Source organism: Paramormyrops kingsleyae, chromosome 9 (assembly GCF_048594095.1).
Source record: "Paramormyrops kingsleyae isolate MSU_618 chromosome 9, PKINGS_0.4, whole genome shotgun sequence".
NCBI classification, from domain to species: domain Eukaryota; kingdom Metazoa; phylum Chordata; class Actinopteri; order Osteoglossiformes; family Mormyridae; genus Paramormyrops; species Paramormyrops kingsleyae.
Genome location: NC_132805.1, coordinates 37080673 through 37105242, shown reverse-complemented (window position 1 = coordinate 37105242; position 24570 = coordinate 37080673). Strand labels below are relative to the sequence as shown.

At 46.8% G+C, this 24570-nt stretch overlaps 1 protein-coding gene across 9 annotated transcripts in view; it reads right to left on the bottom strand.

Moving 5' to 3' along the window:
* The window catches only part of LOC111851129 (copine-4), a 45475-nt gene that overhangs the window by 12788 nt on the left and 8117 nt on the right, over positions 1-24570 (bottom strand). For 5 of the 9 annotated variants that reach the window (XM_072716959.1, XM_023825714.2, XM_072716960.1 and 2 more), the window contains exons 2-11: positions 23614-23803; positions 13472-13651; positions 12364-12435; positions 10757-10831; positions 9148-9231; positions 8952-9041; positions 2772-2870; positions 1791-1877; positions 1010-1069; positions 7-140 (exon numbers count right to left, since the gene is read on the bottom strand). In XM_072716959.1, the coding sequence (XP_072573060.1) occupies positions 7-140; positions 1010-1069; positions 1791-1877; positions 2772-2870; positions 8952-9041; positions 9148-9231; positions 10757-10831; positions 12364-12435; positions 13472-13651; positions 23614-23784 (1052 nt within the window). In that variant the 5' untranslated portion in view covers positions 23785-23803. Of the gene's footprint in view, positions 1-6; positions 141-1009; positions 1070-1790; positions 1878-2771; positions 2871-8951; positions 9042-9147; positions 9232-10756; positions 10832-12363; positions 12436-13471; positions 13652-23613; positions 23807-24570 lie in introns of all 9 variants that reach the window. The other 4 variants (XM_072716958.1, XM_072716957.1, XM_023825715.2 and 1 more) reach the window with 2 other exon arrangements.

Genomic DNA, 24570 nt, shown 5'->3' with positions numbered 1-24570 from the left:
ATTCACCTGTCATAATCCTGGCAAATTTCCCCCACAGCAACGAGAGCCTTGAGGTACTCGTTGGGCTGGTATGGATGGATGTAGTGCAGGGAGCAGCTATTCCGGGGGTCTCCGTTGGAAGCTGTGAAGTCGATCGCTACCTGGAGGGGCGAGTGGCAATCAGAGAGGGAGCCACCGTGCTCTAGTCAAGGAAGCTTTATGCTTCCCACGCTCAGGAAGGCATTAATCAAACCACTTGTGATGGTAATAAAGCGTGCCCCCATTTACAAAGCATGCTAAGAGGTCTTGCCGGTGCCTCCGTAAAACAAAAGAAAATGGACATTGTGAATGAAGCGGCAGCTGAACTCTGGATTTATGGAGGCCGTAATATCTCCCAAAGGCTGGCGAATTTGCTGATAATGAATTCTGTTAATGTAACTTTAATGTTTGTCATAATGTCTAGAGCAGGCTAGGTGGCTCCTGTACAGCTAGGATAACGGCCCATTTAAACTCTGCGGCTCTAATCAGCAGATGCAGAACCGCATGGCACACATACCCCTTCATGCTGCTGGTGCAAGGGGTCTCATCTCATAAACCTGTGCTGGGCGCCACTAGGAGACTGACACAGCTGTTCACTTCACTGTGACAAGCGTCATTTTCTCAGCTGCGTGACATCAGCAGACCATCTGCTAATGACTAAGCCTGGGGTCTTAAAGGTATCTGGCAATGTGGGCAACAAGTATGAGAGTCTGACCCATGCACACGTACTTCCAAAGCACTGTGTTGTCTATCTGTAATATTAATGAATGTTCTACAAAACACATGAAGTAATTCCAAAGGCTATACTTATACAATGGACTCATACAGAAGCAACATTAAATGTGTTTACCTTGTTTATTTATTTGCTTGCAAATTAAGGTGAAGTAGAAGAGATCCTTCCTCACACAGAATTTGAAAGCTTCCTGTCATATCTGTCCTCTTTGCAGCATGGGAACACTTAATCAAAACCCATATCGGAAGAGATACTCACTGTAAACTGAATCTGGCAGCCGCCCATGATGTAGTCCAGGAAGGAGTGCATCTTAATGATCTGTGTAAGAAAACATCTGCATTAGAGTGCCACCTTCGGGGGTCTCTTTGAGTGAGTACCCCGACCTGAACGAGGGCTCCGACCTGAGTGAGTACCCCGACCTGAACGAGCGCCCCGACCTGAGCGTGGGCCCGACCTGAGTGAGTACCCCGACCTGAACGAGCGCCCCGACCTGAACGAGGGCCCCGACCTGAGCGAGTACCCCGACCTGAGCGTGGGCCCCGACCTGAGCGAGTACCCCGACCTGAGCGAGGGCCCCGACCTGAGCGAGGGCCCCGACCTGAGCGAGTACCCCGACCTGAGCGTGGGCCCCGACCTGAGAGAGTACCCCGACCTGAGCGAGGGCCCCGACCTGAGCGAGGGCCCCGACCTGAACGAGGGCCCCGACCTGAGCGAGGGCCCCGACCTGAGCGAGGGCCCCGACCTGAGCGAGGGCCCCGACCTGAACGAGGGCCCCGACCTGAGCAAGGGCCCCGACCTGAGCGAGGGCTCATCCAGTGGTGATACTTTTTAACCTTTCTGATTGTCTGTTTTCTGCTTCCATCTGCCCTGAGAGCATAGCACTCAAAGTAAGGTGGTGCTCTTATCATTCCAAACACCCTGACAGCTGTCATGATCATTCACTCACTGGGCAGCAGGAATGTGATGGTTAAGGGTCCGGATCTGCGTGTGAACCTCTTAGCGCAGAGATCCTCCCCAGCTGAGCAGAGAGCTGCCTCACCTTGCACTGGTTCAGAATGACAATGCCAGAATTCTTGTAGTTCTTCTTCTTGATTTTGTACTTGGGGTTTATACATTCCCACTGCATCTAAGCCAAAAAGAACAGAGCAGAAAGATGAGCTTTTTCAGCAAGTTTGTGATTTGACTAAATCCCTTCCAAAGAGGTTTAACAGTCACCTGTTTGGATAAATTTGGGGTGACGCTCCCCACAAAGGCAGGGACAACTTAGCTCAGAACGATGAAAGATCATCACTGCTGCGGGGGACATTGACAGTGACAGGCTAATCCAGCTGTCACTGCCTGCTGACCTGAGATACGGTTTTGGAGCTTCTCTGTCTCGCCTTGATGAGCAGCCGTGGGAGAATAACAAGCAAATAGCGCAGAGCAGCAAACGGCGGCATTACTGCAGCACAGAAAGACCCTGAGAAGTATGACTTCAGCAGAGTGATGAACCCTGTAAGTGTCCGTTCCCTCTCGCCAGCTTACACTGCCCTTATCGCTGCACTCCTACGCAGGGTCGGGTTGACCTTTAACCTTTGTGTACAGCGAACCACACCATCTGTTCCATGTCTTCTGTTGCATGTGAGACCTGTTCCTGCCTCTTCATTGGGTGCAGGCTTGACTCCCTCGCCTGTCTCCTGACAAGCCCCCCCCCCCCCCCCCGGTGGGTTTCGTAGTGACATAAGGTGCTTGCAATGGAACCAATGTTTGATAACAGGGTATCTCCAGTGACATACGTGCAGGTTCCACCCAAACATGACATGCAGGAGGTTTTCCCCTCAAACGAGGGTTTTGTGGTGTATATTCTGAGAGAGAACCTGTGGAACATACAGAGAGACAGGCTTTCCCAATCAGACATTCATTCAGATAGTTACCTGAACTAATTTCATTGCCCATGACATATGGAAATCAAAGCACTAAACTAAGCATTAAACTAAGCATTGAAAAATGACTCAGCACCACTCACACATTCACCCCTCACCTGTTTTCCATCCATGGCTCCTCGCATCTCTTTAAAATTTGTCTGGAACTCTCCGATGAAGTCGTGCTTTCCATTGGAATCCCAGTCCCATACTGTACACTGAAACGGAGAGTGGGGGGGGGGGGGGGGGGGATGCAGCTCAGCTTCTCTGCTAGGGGTAATATGGGCCGGACAGCTTGATTGCTCACTTTTTCCCCTGTAGGCTTTTCGGATCAATACAACAGTCAGTTGAATTCATTGAGCCACTTCAAATGTACGGCTCTCAGCTGGGCCACAGCACCAACCAGGACATGTCATTCATTTAGAAATCAGATGTGTGTCTTTCATGTTCTCCTCCCTGATTGGCCAGCAGATGTCGCTGGCCATCCTGATTTTGTTCCCTAGCCTTTCATTTGTATCAGTTTTCTAGTTCCTGTGTTTTGTGATTTGTGTTCGGTTTTGGTTTCTTGCCTTGTGCCTTGGTTGTGTTTTACCTGTCTTTGTTATTCCCCTAGTGTTAGATTCTGTTTTTTAGTTTCTTTGTTAGTTGAGTTCCCGGTTTGATCGCCCAGTTCCCTGATTTAATTATTAGTTTCACCTGTTGCCTGTTTTCTTGTGCCAGTCCTTGTGTGCTACCTGATTGCTCATTGTCCTGCACCCGCCCTGATTGGCTAACTGTTTCATGTCTCACTCCTCTTGTGTCATTAACCAGTTTGGTAGTATATTTAGGTTCCTGCCTTGGTTCAGTTCCTCAGTGTGTCATTGTTGTATTTCTTATATTTTGGAATGTGTATTTCAAAAAGTACCCTTTGTTTATTATTTGTACCTTGTTCCCTGCCTGCTCCTTGTTGCCCTGTTCCCTGGACTTTATTCCCTTAACCCTCTGTAGTTAGTCCTGGTTTTTTCCTATTTCGCTTTTGACTCCTCGTGGTCCGTTTTCTTTTGTAGTGCTCCCTGTGTTTTCTGTTCTGTTAATAAACCCTCATGTTCCCGTCAGCCACCAGTGGATCATCCACCTTTTCCTGCCTGCATGATTCCTCGCCCCCGTGCCAGAACCTCCCGAGTCCGTGATAATGTGACTGAAATTATTACAGATAACAGCCAACGGTGACCAGATAATCCATGTCAGGGAGGACACTTTGAGCTACTTCAGGTTTTACAAACTACTTTCAAATAGAAAGGCTCCTGTGCTCGGCTAAATAGTTCAGCTCTTCTTGTGCTTTGACTGGTTTGTTTCCTTGACTGAAAGACTCATCCAGCTGTTTCACAATAGCATTAGTGACACATGCATGATTATAGGAGACTGACCAATCAGCACACAGCAAGAACTCAGCACTCAAGTAAAATCCAGGTCCTTCTCATTGAAATGGTAATTTAAAATTCCTGTCCAAGCTCCGAGTGTCCTCCCTGACATGGATTATCTGGTCACCCTAATAACAGCATACTGCAAAGAGAACAGATGAGAACAAACAGGTTATCACACATGAGAAGAGAGTGAGATTACAAGAGAGGCCAAACACATGGATTTGGTCAGACTATTACTGATAATTACAGAGAGAAAATTGCAGATCATGAAAAACAAATTTGTGGCCTTCATACCATTCATACTGAAAAGCGGCAACAGAATGCAATTGCATTTGAGCAATAATGCATGAAACTTCAGTCAGAAAAAGTTTGTGAGTTACGGGAGCATTGAGGACCTTGGGAAGACCCCCAAGAAGGACCTACGGAGATGCCTTAGGCAATGCAAGGTCCTTCACAAGTGACTTTGGACTTCAAACACAGCACCCCCTAGTGGGGACTCAGGCATGCACTACAGAGGAGACAGGACCACCCAACTATCACCACCAGACACCCGCTGCCCCTTCAGTGCTGCTGCTGTGACCCACTATCTGGAGAAAGAAGAGTGTGAAAATCACTGGAGTGAGACCTGGGTTCAGACTACGGACAAGGCAGTGCTGCACCCTAAGTCCCTCTGTTCAGCTCCTCTTAGCCTCTTTCCATCTGTCTAACTCCCCACACAGGAGGGTAAAAGTATTTCAGAGTGTGTGGTTAAATAGGGAAAGTGGGGCTTTTATATTTAATCAGAATGAAATTGATGCTAGCCTACATTTCGGTATGCTATTCCACTTTTTTTCAGCCAAGGCAGAAGGCAAATTGCCCCCATTAGGATGTGGGGTTTGAGATATTTATGAAGCACACACAGACTGCTACATGTGACACGATAATGGACTACAGTCAGCAGAGCCACATACAGACTTTTTTTTTGGGGGGGGGGGGGGGGGCAGGTTGCATAGGGCTAAGGTGAGCAATGAGGGGGGGATAAAAAACAGGCATTTTCAGTCACCTAGTCTAAAGCCCCCCCAGCCCCCACTTCCATAACAGTGCTCAGACACAGTAGTCTACACAGCCAGTTACTGCATAGCCAGTTACTACACAGCCAGTTACTCTTTTGTTAGCGCATAGCCAGTGCACAAGGTCATGTTTCAAACTGAAAAGCAGCAACAGAATGCAACTGAATTTAAGCAATACTATAAAAACATGTAAAAGACATAAATGTGACAGTCTGCACTGCACTGTGTCTTTCACGTCCCTCTGTTAGGGCCCTGGGAGTATGTGTCATCGTGTCACTGTCTGACCACCCCATGCCGGATCTATTTTCCTGACCCTGACTATCCGTCTGAGGCCCTGGGACTGCCTGCTTTCTGTGGCACATTCCGGAATGCTGTCAGCTCTCCATCGACCCGTGCTTCACTAAGAGGGCTCGCCACCCTCGCCCATGGCCCAAGGAGGAAACGTAAAGCTCATGGTATCACTTTTTTTTTTTTTTAAACTAATTTTTCACTGTGAATGTGGTGCAGTGGTGAGCACTGTTGCCTCACACGTCTGGGCCCAGGGTTCCTGACTGCTCCATGGTTCTGATGGGTTGGTACCCCATCTGGGTTTGTTCCCTGCCTTGTGACCGTAGTGCCCTGCGATGGGTTGGTACCCCATCTGGGTTTGTTCCCTGGTTTACTGGGTTTGCTCCGGTAGCTTCCAGGACAGGCTCTGACCCCCCTGAGAACAAGTAGCTACAGAAAAATTATATATATATATTTTTAACCATTTTCTTACACCGTTATTGATCTGGACATTCAAACATCAGACTGAGGCATGCATCATACTCAGGGGGGCCCTCAACGCAGAGATTTCGGGCCCTCAACGCAGACCAATCCAATTATGTTTAAAAAACTTTATGACCCAGTCAGGGGTCCTTGGAATCTTCCTAACCCAAACCCCCCCCCCCCCCCAAAATTACAGCCCCCCTGCTTAGGCTACAGACACCAGCTACTAGCTTCCAGGCTCCAAAAAGCCTAAGAAAACACAGCCCTATCTGACATGAATGCACATGCAGAGTGTGCGCAATTGTTTATTCTTCCCAAAGCGTTCCAGCTCAATGCTTGGAGATTCTGCCGACAGAGACATAGAGATCTGTATCTGGGACACTCACGGCCTACAATCAGCCACTAAATCCCATTAGCTAGTAATAACACGCTCTGATTGGCCAGCTCCATCTGTTCCGCTCCACAAAATCCAATCAGATGAAGTCTTGGAGGCCAATCCCCTACTGGCCACCTGATGAGACCGATTTCCTCTTAAGAGATCTTTGGATCACAGACCGACTACCAGATGAGCACCAAAACCACTGTACTACCGCAGTTCCTGTTTGATTCATTGTTAACGTGAATATGTGAGATCACATCTCCTTCAGAATATTCCTTTCTGAAATAGTAGCTTAGGTTTATTTCCAGGAGTTATACTCAATTGGTTTTTCAACAAGAGATCACAGAACCATTTTTCTCACAGGGGGCTTTTAACATTTATTCTGGGAGATGTCTGTGATGTGAAATATTTTGTAATGCTGAATAAAATTGCCTGTCACTTTGTACCAGTGCTTTAATACTCCTTGACACACCCGCCATTCAGACTTTCACTCAAACATTTGAGATGCAATAGACCGTATGTTGTTCTAGGCTTTTTAAGCAGTCTGTCATAACGAGTAACAATTAACTGAATAAAATCTACAGCATTTGTCTGTCATGTTATAAGATTTTCCCACCAATCAGGCTTCTGGTAGCCTGTTGTACATCACATGCACCATCAAGCACAGGTCAGTAACTACACTCTAAGCTGAATCTGAATCATAATCATGCTTTTTACGCATTTGGCCATTATTTATGCTGTTAAGATTGAGATGATGTCCACACCCAGAATACATACGTTTAGATTCATGGACTTTAAAATCAAAAGTAAAAAGAACATAAGAAATTTACAAACGAGAGGACGCCATTCAGCCCATCAAGCTCGTTTGGGGAGAACTTTATATTACGTTGCATTCGGCACCTCTCTCAGAAAACTCCACATTACATTACGTTACGTTACATTCAGCACCTCTCTCAGAAAACTCCACATTACATTATGTTACGTTACATTCGGCACCTCTCTCAGAAAACTCCACATTACATTACATTACGTTACATTCGGCACCTCTCTCAGAAAACTCCACATTACATTACGTTACGTTACATTCGGCACCTCTCTCAGAAAACTCCACATTACATTACGTTACCTTACATTCTGCACCTCTCTCAGAAAACTCCACATTACATTATGTTACCTTACATTCTGCACCTCTCTCAGAAAACTCCACATTACATTACGTTACCTTACATTCTGCACCTCTCTCAGAAAACTCCACATTACATTACGTTACGTTACATTCGGCACCTCTCTCAGAAAACTCCACATTACATTATGTTACGTTACATTCGGCACCTCTCTCAGAAAACTCCACATTACATTACATTACGTTACATTCGGCACCTCTCTCAGAAAACTCCACATTACATTACGTTACGTTACATTCGGCACCTCTCTCAGGTTCATCCTGAAAAGTAACAGCTAGCTATATAACACATTGGCAATTTTCAATGTATGCTGTTAGCAGAGAACATCCAAAAATGAGCCATTATTTAATTAAACAGCCATTTGCTAATTACCATAAATACCATCTATTTTTAATCATGTGGTCAATTTTTTAAACCTTTGAGGATAACTTAATTTAGAGATTGGCTACCTAGGTATGTCGCTAAAACAGCCTTGGTGGCAATGGACTTTGAGAATGAGAACTTGATTCTTAACTCATACTCAATGTAGCCTGAATAACTAAAACACTGCTGGACAAAAACATTTGAGGTGCAATAGAAGTTGTAGTTCTAGGCTTATTAAGCAGTCTACACTAACGTGAAACAATTAAGTGTTTAACAATCATCACACAATGGTATGTCCCCATCCCCCCCTGCCCCCCACAAGGCCAAGAGGGGAATAAAAGTGACACTCTTTGCGATGATGAGTAGGGGACAAAACCAATGTCACAGCTGCGAAAACAATAGTACAGCATCCAGAATTATCATGCAGCTTGGGAGTTGTGCTGTGGGGTCAATGGCCAATCCAGAAGGTGGGGGCCCAAAAAAGTATTAAACTCGCTGTTGGGCGAAAACACACAGTGACACCCCGCCCCCCCCCCCCCCCCCCACATCCAAATCCTCGCCAGAGTCCCAGCCGCAGTGTGACCACCTCACACAGCGATTCATGATGTGCAACGGATTCTTTTGCACATCTTTGTGATGTCAGGAACTCGGGACACATAATAGGCTGCATCACATTGTTTCAGTTCTTAATTTTAAAAAAGTCATTAAATTGACCCAGATAGACTTATTTAGTGAAAGCATTAAAACGCTTCTTTAGAAGTTACAAGTCATTCTAAACAGCCCATATTGAAAAAGCAAAATACTACTTATAATTAACTATAATTTTTATAATTCGAACAACTATATATCAGTAGATATAAAATTGTGGCTGAATGCACAGCTTGCTGGTGCCACCAGAAGAGCACTGTGCATGGGCAGGGTCGTCCTGGTGGACCAGGGGTCTCCAACTCCGGTCCTGGAGAGCTACTATCCAGTAGGTTTTCTGTCCCACTTGGCTTCTGATGAGCCACACCTGTTCCTGGTATTTACCTGAGAACAGGTGTGGCTCATCAGAAGCCGGGTAGGATAGAAAACCTACTGGACGGTAGCTCTCCAGGACCGGAGTTGGAGACCCCTGTGGTAAACTAACCTGCTGCGTTTATTGCAGCACTGTGACATGCGGTCCTCTTACCTTCAGTGTGCGGTCATGGTCACCACTACACAGGGAATTCACTGAGACCTTGAAGGTTTTCCAGACTGGGTTCAAGTTGTTCATGACAGTCTGTAAAAAGGAAGGGCATACAGGGGTCACTGGAGAGGGATCGCCACTGGTCAGGGGTACTGCGGAGGGGTCACTGCTGGTCACTGATGACAAGGATGAGTCTCACCTCGGTCCTGTGCACCAGCTGCAGTGTGGTGTCATCGTTCATCCGGAAGATTTCTAAGAATGGGTCCGACTTGCTAAAAAAATCCTAAGAGCAACAGAACCAAGGACTGAAAAACAGACATGAGAAAGAAACTATGGCTGGCCCACCCACCTAAGTTACCTGGGGGGCGTCTGCAAGGATTAAGCTTTTAGTATTTAGTCTCCTGAGAGGAGGTCACTGTATCCACTTTTCATATTTGTAAACCTGAGTGGGAAATATTGAAAATAAAATACCCAAAAACATCACAAAAAATGTCAATGACTTTAATCAGCTGAACACTGGAATACAAATAAAACCGTCCAGACAGACTGGAAGTGCTTCGGCTTAACAAGATCACATCAGAACCAGGTCCAGACTAGAGCCTGCAGACCTGATCATTCTGACACCTGTGCAGGTTCTTTCCCGAGCGGATACCTGCGTTAATTCATGAGATGAATTCCCACCGGTCACGGATCTATCCACTGGCTACTCGCTGGTGTTGCATTACTCCCTGAGTCTGTGTGACATTGAATATTTAAAAATAGCATTTCATCGATATATTGTAAGGAAGTGAAGTACCCCCCAGTACCTCTGTGACAAGTGGATGTCATTCCTTCCTTCTAGTGAATTATTCATTGCTCTGAGCTGTGGAGTAATGCCTGATGGACAGAAATTCCTTGGACTTCTCCTCCACAGACAGGTGGTGTAGGATGAGGGACTGGAATGGCCGTTTTAAGCAGTACAGGGTAATCATTTATGAGTCTGCCCTACTGGGCTTTTACAAATTCACTATAAGCCTTTATACTTCATTGATCAACTGACACTCTTTTCCAGAGGAAACTCACCATTTGACCCAGTTATACAGCTGAGTACTTTGCAGCAAAAATCCATGATAAAAGTCTTGAACCACCTGGCACTCAAACCAGAAACCATCTGGTCTTTGTTTTGGAACAATGGTACAGGAGAGGGTGGGATGGCTCAGCAATCAGCATCAGATACATCCTTCTTGTCAAAGCCAGTCACACTTCCTGTTCCACACCATGGGCCACTGAACGAGGCTGTGATCTTCCTGGGATCCTCTGCTGTCCCAGAGGGACTGATCACTGGCCACATGCCATCAAACGCCTTGCTAATAAAACCCAGCTGAGCTTATTTTGACTAATTAGCACACTTAACATATATAAGGCCAGCTGGGCAGATCTGGATGACTGCTGCGGAGTTTGTGGTGGTCCCCTGGGTGAGGATTTGTGGGAATGAATGCAGAGGAATTTCAGTTTTGTTCCTTTTGGTTTAAAGGGATATAAGTATGAATGTAACCTAAGGAGCGTGTAACTTTGGTGGTTTACTGTAAGCGTTGCATGTAAGTCTCATTAAGGCTGTGGTTGAGAGACACATCTCAGAGAAACCGTGATCCTTCTCTTGAAAGGTCTTCAAAAACATGGACTCACTTCAGTCATTTTTTCCAATTAGGACTCTCCACCCCTTGCTTTGAAGGCTGTATCTGCCCTGCTGAGATAGATGAGTGCTCCTGGAACACTAATATATTTTGGCTTCTTCTCCCTGTCTTACTGGTTGCGAGGTGGCATCTTACCTTGTCGTCCAACTTTCTAGCACTGAACGAGAGCTCAACATAGTCATCGTTTCCTGACAGCTCTTCGGCAATGACCTGTGGGGCACCGAACAAAGAGTTAATGGAGCTTGCGGAATTGTGATTGTACTTCCCAGTGTCTGAGAACCCCTCTCCTGCAGTGGTGGATTTCAGGGGTAAAACAGAGGACCTGGTCTCCTGCCAGAACACCAAGAACAGTGATAAAAGTACAGCGCCCTCTAAAGTACAAGACCACACATTACATAAACGTGCAGTGAGTTACAGTACTGCTACAGTGCCTGGGAATAAAAGCACAATGGCTTCTACAATGAGACCGATACAGTGTGTCTCATAAACAGCAAACCAGAACCTCACTGTCTAACCATATAACTGTCAGCAGAGCACCTGGGCAATAAATAAATGCTAAAAATAATCATGTGACATCAGGTTCTCTGATCTGAGACGTAACGTACCAAAGAGTGTTTCGGAATAAACCCAGAATGTGAAGGTGAACATGGATGAGTTTAAAGGCGGACGTGTCTGACAGCTGGACCAGGAGCTGCGGAGCAAACCCTCACCACAGGGAACGGGAGTGCTCAGCTGCAGCTGATCCTTCTGGCTCCTTATAAATTAAGCTTAATGAATGAAGTGACAAGTGTAATTGCATCAACAATTAATTATATGGTCTGCAACTTAAATTGTAACCAACCTGTGGGCTGGTAGACTTTAATTTATAAAATGTCTCCACAAAAGGGAGAAAAATAGCCGTTTTGGTTGCTCTGTCACTCTCGGCCGTTTCTCCCACATTTAAATGCTTGTTTCTCTATTCAGTCTGTCCCTCTCCTCCCTCTCCCCTCCTTCCAAATGTCCTTTGGTGCTCTGATTACAGAGAGCTCTGCTCCGGCTGGTATCTAAGGATGGGATCCCTGAGACACTGTTTCTCATGGATGTTTCAGTCACCAGAGCTTGCTGACGTTTCTCCACCTCCGACTCTTGCTGCTTTGGACACAGGCGTCTGTCTGCTGCTTTTGTGGCTGCTGTTGAGCCCCAGTGTTTATGTAGCAGCTTTTTCTTGGGGGGCTTGAATCAAAATGCGTTTAGGAACAATGGATAAAATGCATCATAAAGACTTCAGGGCGAACAATGCACATCCAGTGACTTGTTCAGTGGTAATTATTTTATCCCGCTGAATTCGCATTCGTCACATTGTCGTACAAATGTATATGTGCCCCCCCCCCAAACATCTGTACTGCTACGAGTGACAGCACTTTGATGACCAAGCAGCGGGCTGGTGAACATCAGTGTGAACACAGTGTCAACCCTGAGGAAAGTATTACTGCGCGTTTTCATCATCCGAGTGGCTTTGCTAATACGGCTGAGCATGTGCCTCACTGAGTATTATTCAGACACGCAAATCTTTGTATTTCTCATTTCTACTTGACTTGATCTAGCTGGGTGCTCATTAGTAAAAAGGTAGCAGTGCAGGGGGCTCCCGGCCCTTTAGGAAATGGACTGGAACAGGGGAGCATGAGGCAGAACCTGGCCTCCGCGCCGGGGACACGCCCCCTCCGTCCAGTGGCAACAAGACTACCTGGGTGAAACAGGCTCACCGTGATGGAGGACTTCCCTGCTGTGTTCCCCTGCTTCAGGAGGCTTTTGGAAAGCTTCCTCTGGGACACGATCTGTTTGGGGGCGATAAGAGAGCGAGAGAGGTGTCAGGCAGCAGACAGTCAGCCTGGCTAGGGGGGTTTCAGCAGGTGAATCGACTCTGAGAATAAGGGAACCACATCAAGGAGACTCGTCTGTCCCTCCTTTCTGAATGGTGTCCTGCTTTCACGGGGGGGGTTGGGGGTGCAGCAGGCGTGTGCCATTCAGGACGGAGTGGAAACACATGTGAAAGGGGCGCGGAAATAACAGCAAAGGGGCAGTGTGCTGGAACCGGAACAAACGGCCATGTATCGTTCTGTTCAAGCTGCTGAAGAACAAAGCTGTAGCCTCAGCAGACACAGTGGGATCTCTGCAGACTTCTGTACTTACAAAGCATTTCAAAAGGAATCCAGCCCACTAATCCTGATCAATACCAGCAGCTGTGGCTATTAAGAATGCCCCATCTCCCCCATCTCATTCCAGCTACTTTTCTCATCCTAACTGTTCTCCGATGATACCCGGCCAAACAAGTCCTTCGTGGAACCTCTGTTTATCGCTGGTAAAAAGCGCCGGCGGGCTTTGAGGCAACGGCATTCATAATGAAGGACATGTGACTCCTAGAGGAGCCATGAATGAGAGACGAATGCTTATGGAGCTGGAGACCTTCCAGCGTAAATGTTTGTCCAATCGCCTTTTGCCGCGCAGCACGTTACGATCGAGGGCTCCGCAGAAGCACCTCTGGGACCAGCTAAAGTTCTTGCACTAGTGTTGCATTTCACTTTCAACAGCCTGCAGAAAGTGTGACACAGCACAATACTTGGAAATTGGACACAGGCAGGGGCCTGGTAGCTTCCAGAAGAGAGAAAGGTACAGACAATTGGCCTGTTCTCTCAGTGTTATCTTTGGTAGCCTGGGAACCTTCTTGTCATTCAAGTGCGCTAAAGAATGGAGGTTTGCCTTTGTGTTTTACACTTTCCTCCAAACTGCTCCTAGAACATTCCAAAGTGTTAGCTTCTCAGGTGCTTATTTGTCCCATCTGGGAAGACAGTAACACCTTATGGCCCCACCCACCTGGCCCAGGGTGCACTCCATGGCCCCCAGGAAGTCGGCCTCTCTGATTCCATTATGGGTGCTGCTGATGTCATACAGGTCAAACCGCAGTCTCTGCACCTCTTCAAAGTAAAAGTCCACGGTGAACACCTTAGAGAAGGTGGGGTGAATGGAGCTTCGTATCACCTCCGTTCTGTCCACCTGGAGGTGCACAGGATTTCAATGTCAGCTCATGACATGAAATTCTGAACATGATGAGGTAGGAACACACACCGTCAGCATGAGCAAAGATCACGCATGGAATGTATGATGGAATGTTTCCCACAGTCCAGGGGGTATACTATTGCTTCACTATGCTTCACATACCGTTTTGGACATAAACTTAACCTGAGAATCAGTAGCATACAATTTATCAACATAATGTCCTGTGCAGGAAGGTGGAATCGTAAAACCTACTTAAATGATATGCAGGGTCATGAAATGCTCCTTACTTGTTCTGACCCTTTCATGTGTCTTTCTGTTTCTTTGTCTCACTATTACATCTATGTACGTATCTGTCCCCTAATGCTTAACCGGAGATACTCTTTGGACTGCAGTGAATAGAGCTTGGCTTACTGTGGAATTCCGAGACACTGGGGACATCAAGGATAAATCTTTCCTGAAAGTTAACAGCTTCCTGAAAGGAGTCACCAAGCCTTATATAAGTTCTCTAATGCAGACCCAAGAGAAACCCAGTCACCTGAAACAAGTGACATGCATCTATCAGGCTGATAGAGATATTTACAGTAAAGTTTTAAATTTGGCCTCAGTCAAATGCAACTTTAAGATATATTAAGTCTGTCTACCCAAAACAATTCTTCTGACCTTGAGGACAGGAATGTATGTTAACTGGCTTTCCAGAACTCGTCCACAGTTGTTCAAGTGACAACACGTAAGACAAGTCCCATAATTTACAGTAGTCTGATGACTGAGGAACTTATTTTGCACTTACTTTCTCTGAGGGAGTCGTGTTTTGCAGTCTAGCTGGTGCTTGGTATTTAAACATCTAATTTTTTAAAATTAGCAGCCATATGTGGTGTGAATGGATGACATCATAATACAGTGATGTAGTAATCAGGTCACATTTCAATCTAAGATTCTGCATATGCCGAGTCTCACACAGCTTTCTTTGATCTCACAAAGCCTAAAGTGGTGATCTCCAGAGGCCAAAAACGCAGCGTTCCTGCTCTTTTCATCCATGACAGTGTTACATCCTGTCTGCAGCTTTAGCGACTTTCCCCCTTTTTAGATGTCAATTAAAAACAGCTTTCTAAAAATACAGGCCTTTTCCTTGGGCGCGTAATTAAATTGAGGTGAAAAAGGCTCATTCCCTCAGCCGTGAGCTTTCAGCACGATTCTGCGAGCAAAATTCCCAGGCTGTCTTTCAAACAGACATAAGGGCAGGATTCTCCACACCCGCTGTCTTTCCTCTGTCGATGGTCCATGCTGCGCTGAGCAAAGGCCCCCTGTTGTCTAAGGAGACCGGAAATATATCAGAGGTCCACATCCTTGGCTTTCCCTCCCTGCCCATGACATGTACATGCTGCAAAGCTTGGCACAGACCCATGATTCAGGGTGTACTAAGAAAGCAAGGAGGGGAGAGGAAGAAACACAAGGTTTGTGAAAATATTTATCAACATGTAACCCTCAGCCTGTGAATTCTCGACCAGCAAGGTACCGCTGAGGTACCCTGAGCAAGGTACCACCCCCAAGCACTGCTCCCCGGGCGCTGAATTAGCTGCCCCCTGCTATGTCACATTGTCACATATGGGTTAAATGAAGAGGACGCATTTCGCTGTTGTGCACTGTGTGCTGTGGTGTGTCAACAATGACCACTGATCACTAAATTGTAAAACTCTGATACACAGGAGGACCAGGACCTGGGAGGGTTCTGCATCCCACACACGCGCGCAAACAGACAGATTCAGTGTTTGGCCGTGTAGATGTACGCAAGCAGACAGGTTCAGTGTTTGGCCGTGCAGATGTACGCAAGCAGACAGGTTCAGTGTTTGGCTGTGCAGATGTACGTAGGCAGACAGGTTCAGTGTTTGGCCGTGCAGATGTACGCAAGCAGACAGGTTCAGTGTTTGGCCGTGCAGATGTACGCAAGCAGACAGGTTCAGTGTTTGGCTGTGCAGATGTACGTAGGCAGACAGGTTCAGTGTTTGGCTGTGCAGACGTACACAGGCAGACAGGTTCGATGTTTGGCCATGCAGACATACGCAGACACATACCTTTATATTCTTGACTTTATGGAGACTTTCCCTTTGCTCTGATTTTACTGAAATGAATAAGCTATCCATCTTCCAACCATTTATCCTCGTGGGGTAATTAATAACCCCTAACCGAAAACACTAAACTCAAAAATACATGGATATTAGAATATACACACACACACACACACACAAAACTGTGTTCCTCCTCTGTACCTCCATGGTAAAAGTTCTGCAGTAGTCATCTGGAGACACTATATACCCATTGGGTAGTAGGAGGCACTTTGGCGACAAGCCAGCAAGCAGAAAGCCCTCATCTCATGGGCGTTTCACTGAGGGAGACACTATATACCCATTGGGTAGTAGGAGGCACTTTGGCGACAAGCCAGCAAGCAGAAAGCCCTCATCTCATGGGCATTTCCCTGAGGGAGGCTCATCGCATGTCATACATTGTCCGTCACACAAAGGCAGCCCAGTGACTGTTGATGACCCTGGTGATGGTCTTGATGTTCTACAACTACCCATACCACAGTTAGCTTGTGATGTTCTGGCTTCGGGAGCCTTTAATGGATGGAGAATCTTCAGAGAGATGTATAATCACAGAACCGTACAGGGGAAGACTGTAATCAGGTATTATGCGTATCAAAGAGACAGCCATCTGTTGGTGGGGGTCCAGCAACAACAAGCAGATGAATAAACCCTTTATTGAGCGTGAAGAAAAGAGAGAAACTGCCAAGAAGTATCTGACTTAAACAGTCGGAATTCCCAAAGGAATCCCCAGTGCCTGTTATTTTAAAAACTGTCATAAACACGACACAACTTCTGTTGTATCTGATTACTGCTGACACTGAGATTGCTATAATTTCTTGGTTTAAAATTTAGTTCTTTATACATTTATGCAGCTCAGTATTTTATAGTAGAAGCTTCTAGTGAGGAGGCCAAACCTGGAGCCCAGGACATGGAACACTTGCATCATCAAGGGCACTGAACCTCCGACCTGGGACACCTGCATCATCAAGGGCACTGAACCTCCGACCTGGGACACCTGCATCATTAAGGGCACTGACCCTCCGATCTGGGACACCTGCATCATCAAGGGCACTGACCCTCCGATCTGGGACACCTGCATCATCAAGGGCACTGACCCTCCGATCTGGGACACCTGCATCATCAAGGGCACTGAGCCTCCAATCTGGGACACCTGCATCATCAAGGGCACTGACCCTCCGATCTGGGACACCTGCATCATCAAGGGCACTGAGCCTCCAATCTGGGACACCTGCATCATCAAGGGCACTGAACCTCCGACCTGGGACACCTGCATCATTAAGGGCACTGACCCTTCGATCTGGGACACCTGCATCATCAAGGGCACTGACCCTCCGATCTGGGACACCTGCATCATCAAGGGCACTGAGCCTCTAATCTGGGACACCTGCATCATCAAGGGCGCTGACCCTCCGACCTGGGACACCTGCATCATCAAAGGCACTGACCCTCCGATCTGAGACACCTGCATCATAAGGGTACTGACCCTCTGACCTGGGACACCTGCATCATCAAGGGCACTGAGTCTCTGACCTGGGACACCTGCATCATCAAGGGCACTGAACCTCCGACCTGGGACACCTGCATCATCAAAGGCACTGACCCTCCGATCTGAGACACCTGCATCATAAGGGTACTGACCCTCTGACCTGGCACACCTGCATCATCAAGGGCACTGAGTCTCCGACCTGGGACACCTGCATCATCAAGGGCACTGACCCTCCGATCTGAGACACCTGCATCATCAAGGGCACTGACCCTCTGATCTGAGACACCTGCATCATCAAGGGCACTGACCCTCCGATCTGAGACACCTGCATCATCAAGGGCACTGAGTCTCCGACCTGGGACACCTGCATCATCAAGGGCACTGAGTCTCAGACCTGGCCTCGTGTTTCTGAAAGTGTTCTACTCCTCAATCCATGACTAATGTGATTTCCTGTGGATCCCATGAGGTCTCCACACTCAAGCCAAAGCACTGCTGATCCCTCCTCTGATGTAGCCACAATGCTGCAACGGACCACTTGCCACCAGTTACACAACCAACACGGCTTCGCAGTTTTGCAGCTGGAGTGTTAATTTCCATTTGGGGAAATTTCCCTGGGGCAGGGTAGAAGTCCAGCTGGATAATCGCTTCACAGCCTCCTGTGCTCCAAAGAATCTGCTGTCACACCTTCCATAAACCTGAGCCCTCAGGAAGCACCCGCCTGAGATCTTGGCTGCTCTACATGACCAGAGGACAGGCCTCACCATCAGATCCAGTCTGACACCCCTCTACCGGTCATCTGCCAACGTGGGTCAGACGTGCTGCAAGACCCAAGGATTGCAGCACAACCTGAAGAACACCTGACACCACTAGTCGCTCTATCATCAGTTCATAACAGAAAACGTCCTTGTTATGCTTTTTTTTCTTATGAAAACAAGCATAATTCTAATCTGATTACATGAAAAGGAAAACCGACAGTCTAAGGCATTTGTTTCACTATAATTGCACCCTGGGGAATAAACCAAATTTCAAAGGAGGTTGTCAAACGTATGGAAATGGCTTTGCTGAGAAGAGGCATCTGTGTTAAGTGTTACATATGGGGACATTCCCTGTTGCAGCTGCTACATTTAATCACCTGCAGCAAAACAATGGAGAATATGACTTTTTTCTATTTTATTTTATTCCAGAGCACTCCACGTAGCCTACCACGTTCGGTGAGATGTCAACTGAAGAAAACAAGATTAATGATTAGTTTTAAAATAATGGAATAACCAGCCTGCGTGCTCGGTGTGCCATGCTCCATCGTGTCTGAAACGTGCAATTTCAAAACAGCATTTTAAAAAAATGGTCTGACCGGGTGGTCTGACAATCTGGCCTAGATGTGCATATAAATGCACCGTTACTTTCAGGTAACCTCCTTCACTGACTTAAAGAGTTTTTCAAATGCGTGGAAGTTAAATGTACATTTTTCACATGTTCCACAGGGAGAAAAAAAAACTGAATATTGATATGTACGTTTTAAAGGTTTTCTCAAGGTTCTTTTTAGACAAAAACCTACATCCTCAGAAAATGCCCACATAAAGACCTGGAAGAAGGAAAAGCAAAGTGGCAAGAATTTAATTCCATTAGGTGTAGAAAAAATATTTTCAACCGGAAAGTTTTCATTGTTTTTATTATTGCACTGCTTTGTGTCTGTTAGTACAAATCATGGCAACACGAGTAGCCTATTTGACAGACTGTATTGGTAGATAATAACAATTTCTATTTGGCTATGGTTTGGTAAATGTTGACTGTTTTACAAATAATACTGCAAAAGTACTACAAAAGTTTAAAATATTGTTTCAAATATAGTGATGTGATTTTTTTGCAAGAACTAGAAACCGATCTAAAATATCTGTTAAGTGCAATCCACAACATTTCTTATTCCCAGTGCACTGTACTCTACTTCGATCTGTTGGCCTTCACCAGTAATGCCCTTCCTCCCCAGTGCACTGTATTCTACTTCGATCTGTTGGCCTTCACTAGTAATGCCCTTCCTCCCCAGTGCACTGTACTCTACTTTGATCTGTTGGCCTTCACCAGTAATGCCCTTCCTCCCCAGTGCACTGTACTCTACTTCGATCTGTTGGCCTTCACCAGTAATGCCCTTCCTCCCCAGTGCACTGTCCACTACTTCAGCCTGCCAAATGCCTATGTGATTGCAAAAAGTTTCTTCTTGCCGTATTATTTGTTTATTATTTTACTTAATGCACTGAATGCTTTTTGTAGAGACATTTCCAGGACAACTGGCTTCTTATGGTGAAACAGCATGGATGGCATATCAACAGTAAGAAATTAAATGGTTTGGAGGTGTTTCTTAGTGGGATGATATCACTGTCGAAAAGCATCTCAGTGGGGTGGAATCAGTGAGGGAAAGAGTCTCAGTGGGTAGGGAATCATGGTGGGAAAGAGTCTCAGTGGGTAGGGAATCATGATGGGAAAGAGTCTCAGTGGGTAGGGAATCATGGTGGGAAAGTGTCTCAGTGGGTAGGGAATCATGGTGGGAAAGAGTCTCAGTGGGTAGGGAATCATGGTGGGAAAGAGTCTCAGTGGGTAGGGAATCATGGTGGGAAAGCGTCTCAGTAAGTGTAAGGAATGTGTGTGCAATCAAAAAAGTAAGCATCTTCTTGTATTTGTAAAAGTCTTGTATTTGGTTTGGTTACTTATGGTAAGGTTTGGGCTGGGTTGTGGTTAAGTAACTAAGTTGTGTAAGTAAATGAATCATCCTTGACGACAGCAGTGTTTGCAGCTCTGGAAACTATACTGTGCATTTTAATCATAAGATATAAAAAGAAAATTAAACCCAAAATCAGAGAGACCATAAATAGCAAAGCAGAGACTTCAATATTGTGATATTTTAATGCAAATATCAAAATATACTGTAGGACAAATGTGTGTATTGAGAAGAGCAAGAGAATGGTGCAGGGAGGGTTTGGACGGTCTGATCATGGATAATACTGACAGTTTGTGAAGCAAAAAGGGTCTGTTCAGGGTCTCCATATAAATTAGAAAAAAAATCACATGGTAATGCTAGTAAGTGGTATTTCTCAGAAGACAGAGGACACCTCCACGTACATGTCAAACAATTACCTTTGATGTTAGGAAACAGCCTGGCTCATCAACATGGCCTAGGTCACCATCCGACCAGCAGGTACACACACCCTCAAAGGAATCTGCATCCATCACACCCTCACACGTCTGACGGTAGCGGCTCAAACCTCACGTCCAGCGTGAGTGGATAACAGTTTAAGGACTGATGGAAAATGGAGAGGAAGCATGACTGAACGAATAAAAGGCTATGGGCTACCATCAGAGAGCATGAGGCCACATAGACCTAGGTAACGGGATGCCAGGAAGATCTTTCAGCAGCTAGAGAAAGCAAGCTTCACCCAGTCCTTCAGATAGAAGATTAACTGTAGACCATCGCCTTCACTGCAGCTCAGGGACAGTGTGTGGGACGTGTCTCTTCAAACAAAGGATTCGGCCGCCTTTGGGAGCCCATGTGCCTTTCCCCAAAAACTCATTACCCACCACTGACAGCAGAAATAAAGACAGATTAGGGTTAGCAGCATTGTGCAACAGACCATGTTGATCTGGCATGTGCTGTGATTCTTGTTGTCCCGCCTGTTTTGCAGAACAGAAATAGTGGTGGCAGGAGTTAAAAACCATGGGGACATGGAAAGGGATAAATGTACTGGACACTCAACCCACACATTATATTTCAAGCCTCAGATGAAATAAGATTAATAAACTATAAAGATTCTTGTTGCAATTCTTTCAGTGTTTACAGTAATTTAGGGAATCCCTAACCGTCAACCTGCAATCCTGTGATCATGGAGAGATTCCCCCCTAAATTAGTGCACCAATCTCAAGGCGTGATGTTTATGTTAGCAGCAGTGTGGACATGGATGCAGACATCACCACTGTGACAACGTCAGTGCTCTTTTACCTCCGAAAGTTTAATCTTGAACTCAAAGAAAAAATGTGTAAATCCTTAATACACTCCAGTTTGGCCTGTAACATCAGAAGCAGCTGGGCCATTTGTAATGACATTATCATGATGTGACTCTGGCCTGACCCCATCCTGACCCCAGCCTGACCCCATCCTGACACTCGTTTTTCATTCTGGGGGACCTGAGAAAACCACTAGTGAATGTCAGTCTGAAAATGGGGTGCTGACCCCAAAGGTCATGGTCGTGTGTTTGACCATAGACATGACTACAAACTGAATGAGCTAAGAAGTATGAATTTATCACTGAGCAAAAGGCCCTCCTGTTGAGCAATGAGTAATGAGGCGTAATTCAGTAAAACTGCTCTCCTTTTCTGTTATTCCTCTCACCAAAAGCCTCATTCATGAAGCAGAATGTTATACATATAGACATTTACTTAATTATGTTCTATAGAAATGAAGCTTAAAATTAAAAGTGAACAGGTGCAGATGGTGGAGCAAGACGCCCGTGTCTCACAGTGAAATTCTCTTTGTAGAACTTCCTTTTAAAATGGTAAATGGACTGCATTTATATAGTGCTTTTTACCAAAGTGCTTTACAATGTATGCCACACATTCACACACTGGTTTCGGAGGCTGCCATGCAAGGTGCCAACCAGCTCACTGGGAGCAATTTGGGGTTCAGTGTCTGGCTCAAGGACACTTTGATGGGGACAGGAGGACCCAGGGCTCGAACCTGCAACTCTCCGGTTGCTGAACGGTAGCACTACCTCCTGCACCACCATCGCCCTTTTAAGGAGACACTACAGGACAGGTCCTCACTCTGCCTTTTAAGGAGACACTACAGGACAGGTCCTCACTCTGCCTTTTAAGGAGACACTACAGGACAGGTCCTCACTCTGCCTTTTAAGGAGACACTACAGGACAGGTCCTCACACTGCCTTTTAAGGAGACACTACAGGACAGGTCCTCACACTGCCTTTTAAGGAGACACTACAGGACAGGTCCTCACACTGCCTTTTAAGGAGACACTACAGGACAGGTCCTCACTCTGCCTTTTAAGGAGACACTACAGGACAGGTCCTCACACTGCCTTTTAAGGAGACACTACAGGACAGGTCCTCACACTGCCTTTTAAGGAGACACTACAGGACAGGTCCTCACACTGCCTTTTAAGGAGACACTACAGGACAGGTCCTCACACTGCCTTTTAAGGAGACACTACAGGACAGGTCCTCACACTGCCTTTTAAGGAGACACTACAGGACAGGTCCTCACACTGCCTTTTAAGGAGACACTACAGGACAGGTCCTCACTCTGCCTTTTAAGGAGACACTACAGGACAGGTCCTCACTCTGCCTTTTAAGGAGACACTACAGGACAGGTCCTCACACTGCTTTTCAATACTGCTTTGAGTTTCTTTTCTGAACCTCAGATATGCTCCTCTAAAGATACTCTACTGTACATCTCTGCTTTGACACACCACTGTCTCCAGCTGTTATTTGTGTTCTTGCTCCAGTGAAGTGTGAGCTGGTCCAGTGATGTTCTACGGCTCTGTTTTGACAGACACTGTCATGTTATTTTGAAGTGAAAGGCCTGACATTCATTCCCGCTGGACTCTGTTTGGTTACAGTCATATGTGCAGCAGGTCCCTTAACACCAAACCAGCTTCCCTTCATTGCAGTTGCAGGTGAGGAGGAGGAGGGACATGTCAGGGATATGGGTGTCAGGGAAGCTACACAAATGGAACTCAGAGACTCATTGATGTCCTTCACTGCTTCATACCAGGAGCCTGAGCTTCATGAAGAAGGTGAATTTTTTCAGTTTGTCATTAGGCAAAAAGGCAGTTCATTAGAACTGAGAGTTTGTGGTGGCAGCCAGCCTGTTGCTGCCTTGGGAGGAAGCAAGGAATTCTGGTTCCTTTACTGGCTTGCTCGTGGTGCTCAGCCTCAACTGTCCCAGTTACACAGTATCACGCAACACCAGCCTGCTCATGTGTAGAAACCGGCCAGGACAGGTGCACACAGCCCACTCTCCGCCAGCCAGTAAGCAGGCAGAATGTCGCTATGGTAACAGTCTCCTGCTTCCATTAGACCCCCTCCCCAGCCCCCTGTCCTCAGCCCCTACAGGACACAGATGGCTCTGTGCCCCCTTCCCCATCCTGAAGATTGTCCACCACAAAGCCTCTAGTCTTCTCAGCTCTAAACTGACCTTTAGGTTTAAAATGGGATTTTCTATAATGAAACCTTTGTGGGGATGTCATTTGGCTGTCAGAAAGCTGTCATGTGATGGAGCTGTGAGAACGATGACACAATGGGAATGATGTCACAGAGGCATTTATGTCACAAAAGAGAGAAAACGACAGAGGACCATCAGAGTGAGCCACCTACCTCCAGCCATTGGCCGTGCGACTGCATCTTAAGTACCACACAGGGGTCCGGTTTGGACAGCGCGTCCCGGTCTGAGATGCCCTTGCAGGCCACACGCAGCTCCACCTTGGTCAGGCACGGGCTGCTGAAAAGGCCCAGAGTGCTGGCTGCCGACTCGTAGATGTTGCTCATGATGCCTGTGACGCTGGCCCTGCTGAGAGTGACACACACCGGGTGAGGACTGCGCATACACGGGGGGAGGACTGCGCATACACAGGGGGAGGACTGCGCATACACGGGGGGAGGACTGCGCATACATGGGGGGAGGACTGCGCATACACGGGGGAGGACTGCGCATACACAGGGGGAGGACTGCGCATACACGGGGGGAGGACTGCGCATACACGGGGGGAGAACTGCGCATACTAAGGGGGAGGACTAAGCATACACAGGGGGAGAACTGCACATACTCAGGGGGAGGACTGCGCATACACAGGGGGAGGACTGCGCATACACAGGGGGAGGACTGCGCATACACAGGGGGAGGACTAAGCATACACAGGGGGAGAACTGCGCATACTCAGGGGGAGGACTGCGCATACACAGGGGGAGGACTGCGCATACACAGGGGGAGGACTGCGCATACACAGGGGGAGGACTGCGCATACACAGGGGGAGAACTGCGCATACACAGGGTGAGGACTGCGCATACACAGGGGGAGGAGTGCGCATACACAGAGTTAAGATTTCACATGGACTGCACAGTGTGACACACAATGTACTCAGGGACAGGAGAGCGCATATAGCACTAACAATACCAACATGACCTAAAATGTTTCAGTTCATATAAACAGGCACATTGAGTGTCGACCTACACAAGCAGCTAAAGTGACATTCTCTCAGGGAGGGGATCCCACAGGTGAGCTGGCTTTCACACTCAGCTCTTTGTCCATTCACAGTAAGTATCTTCAGCTGTCA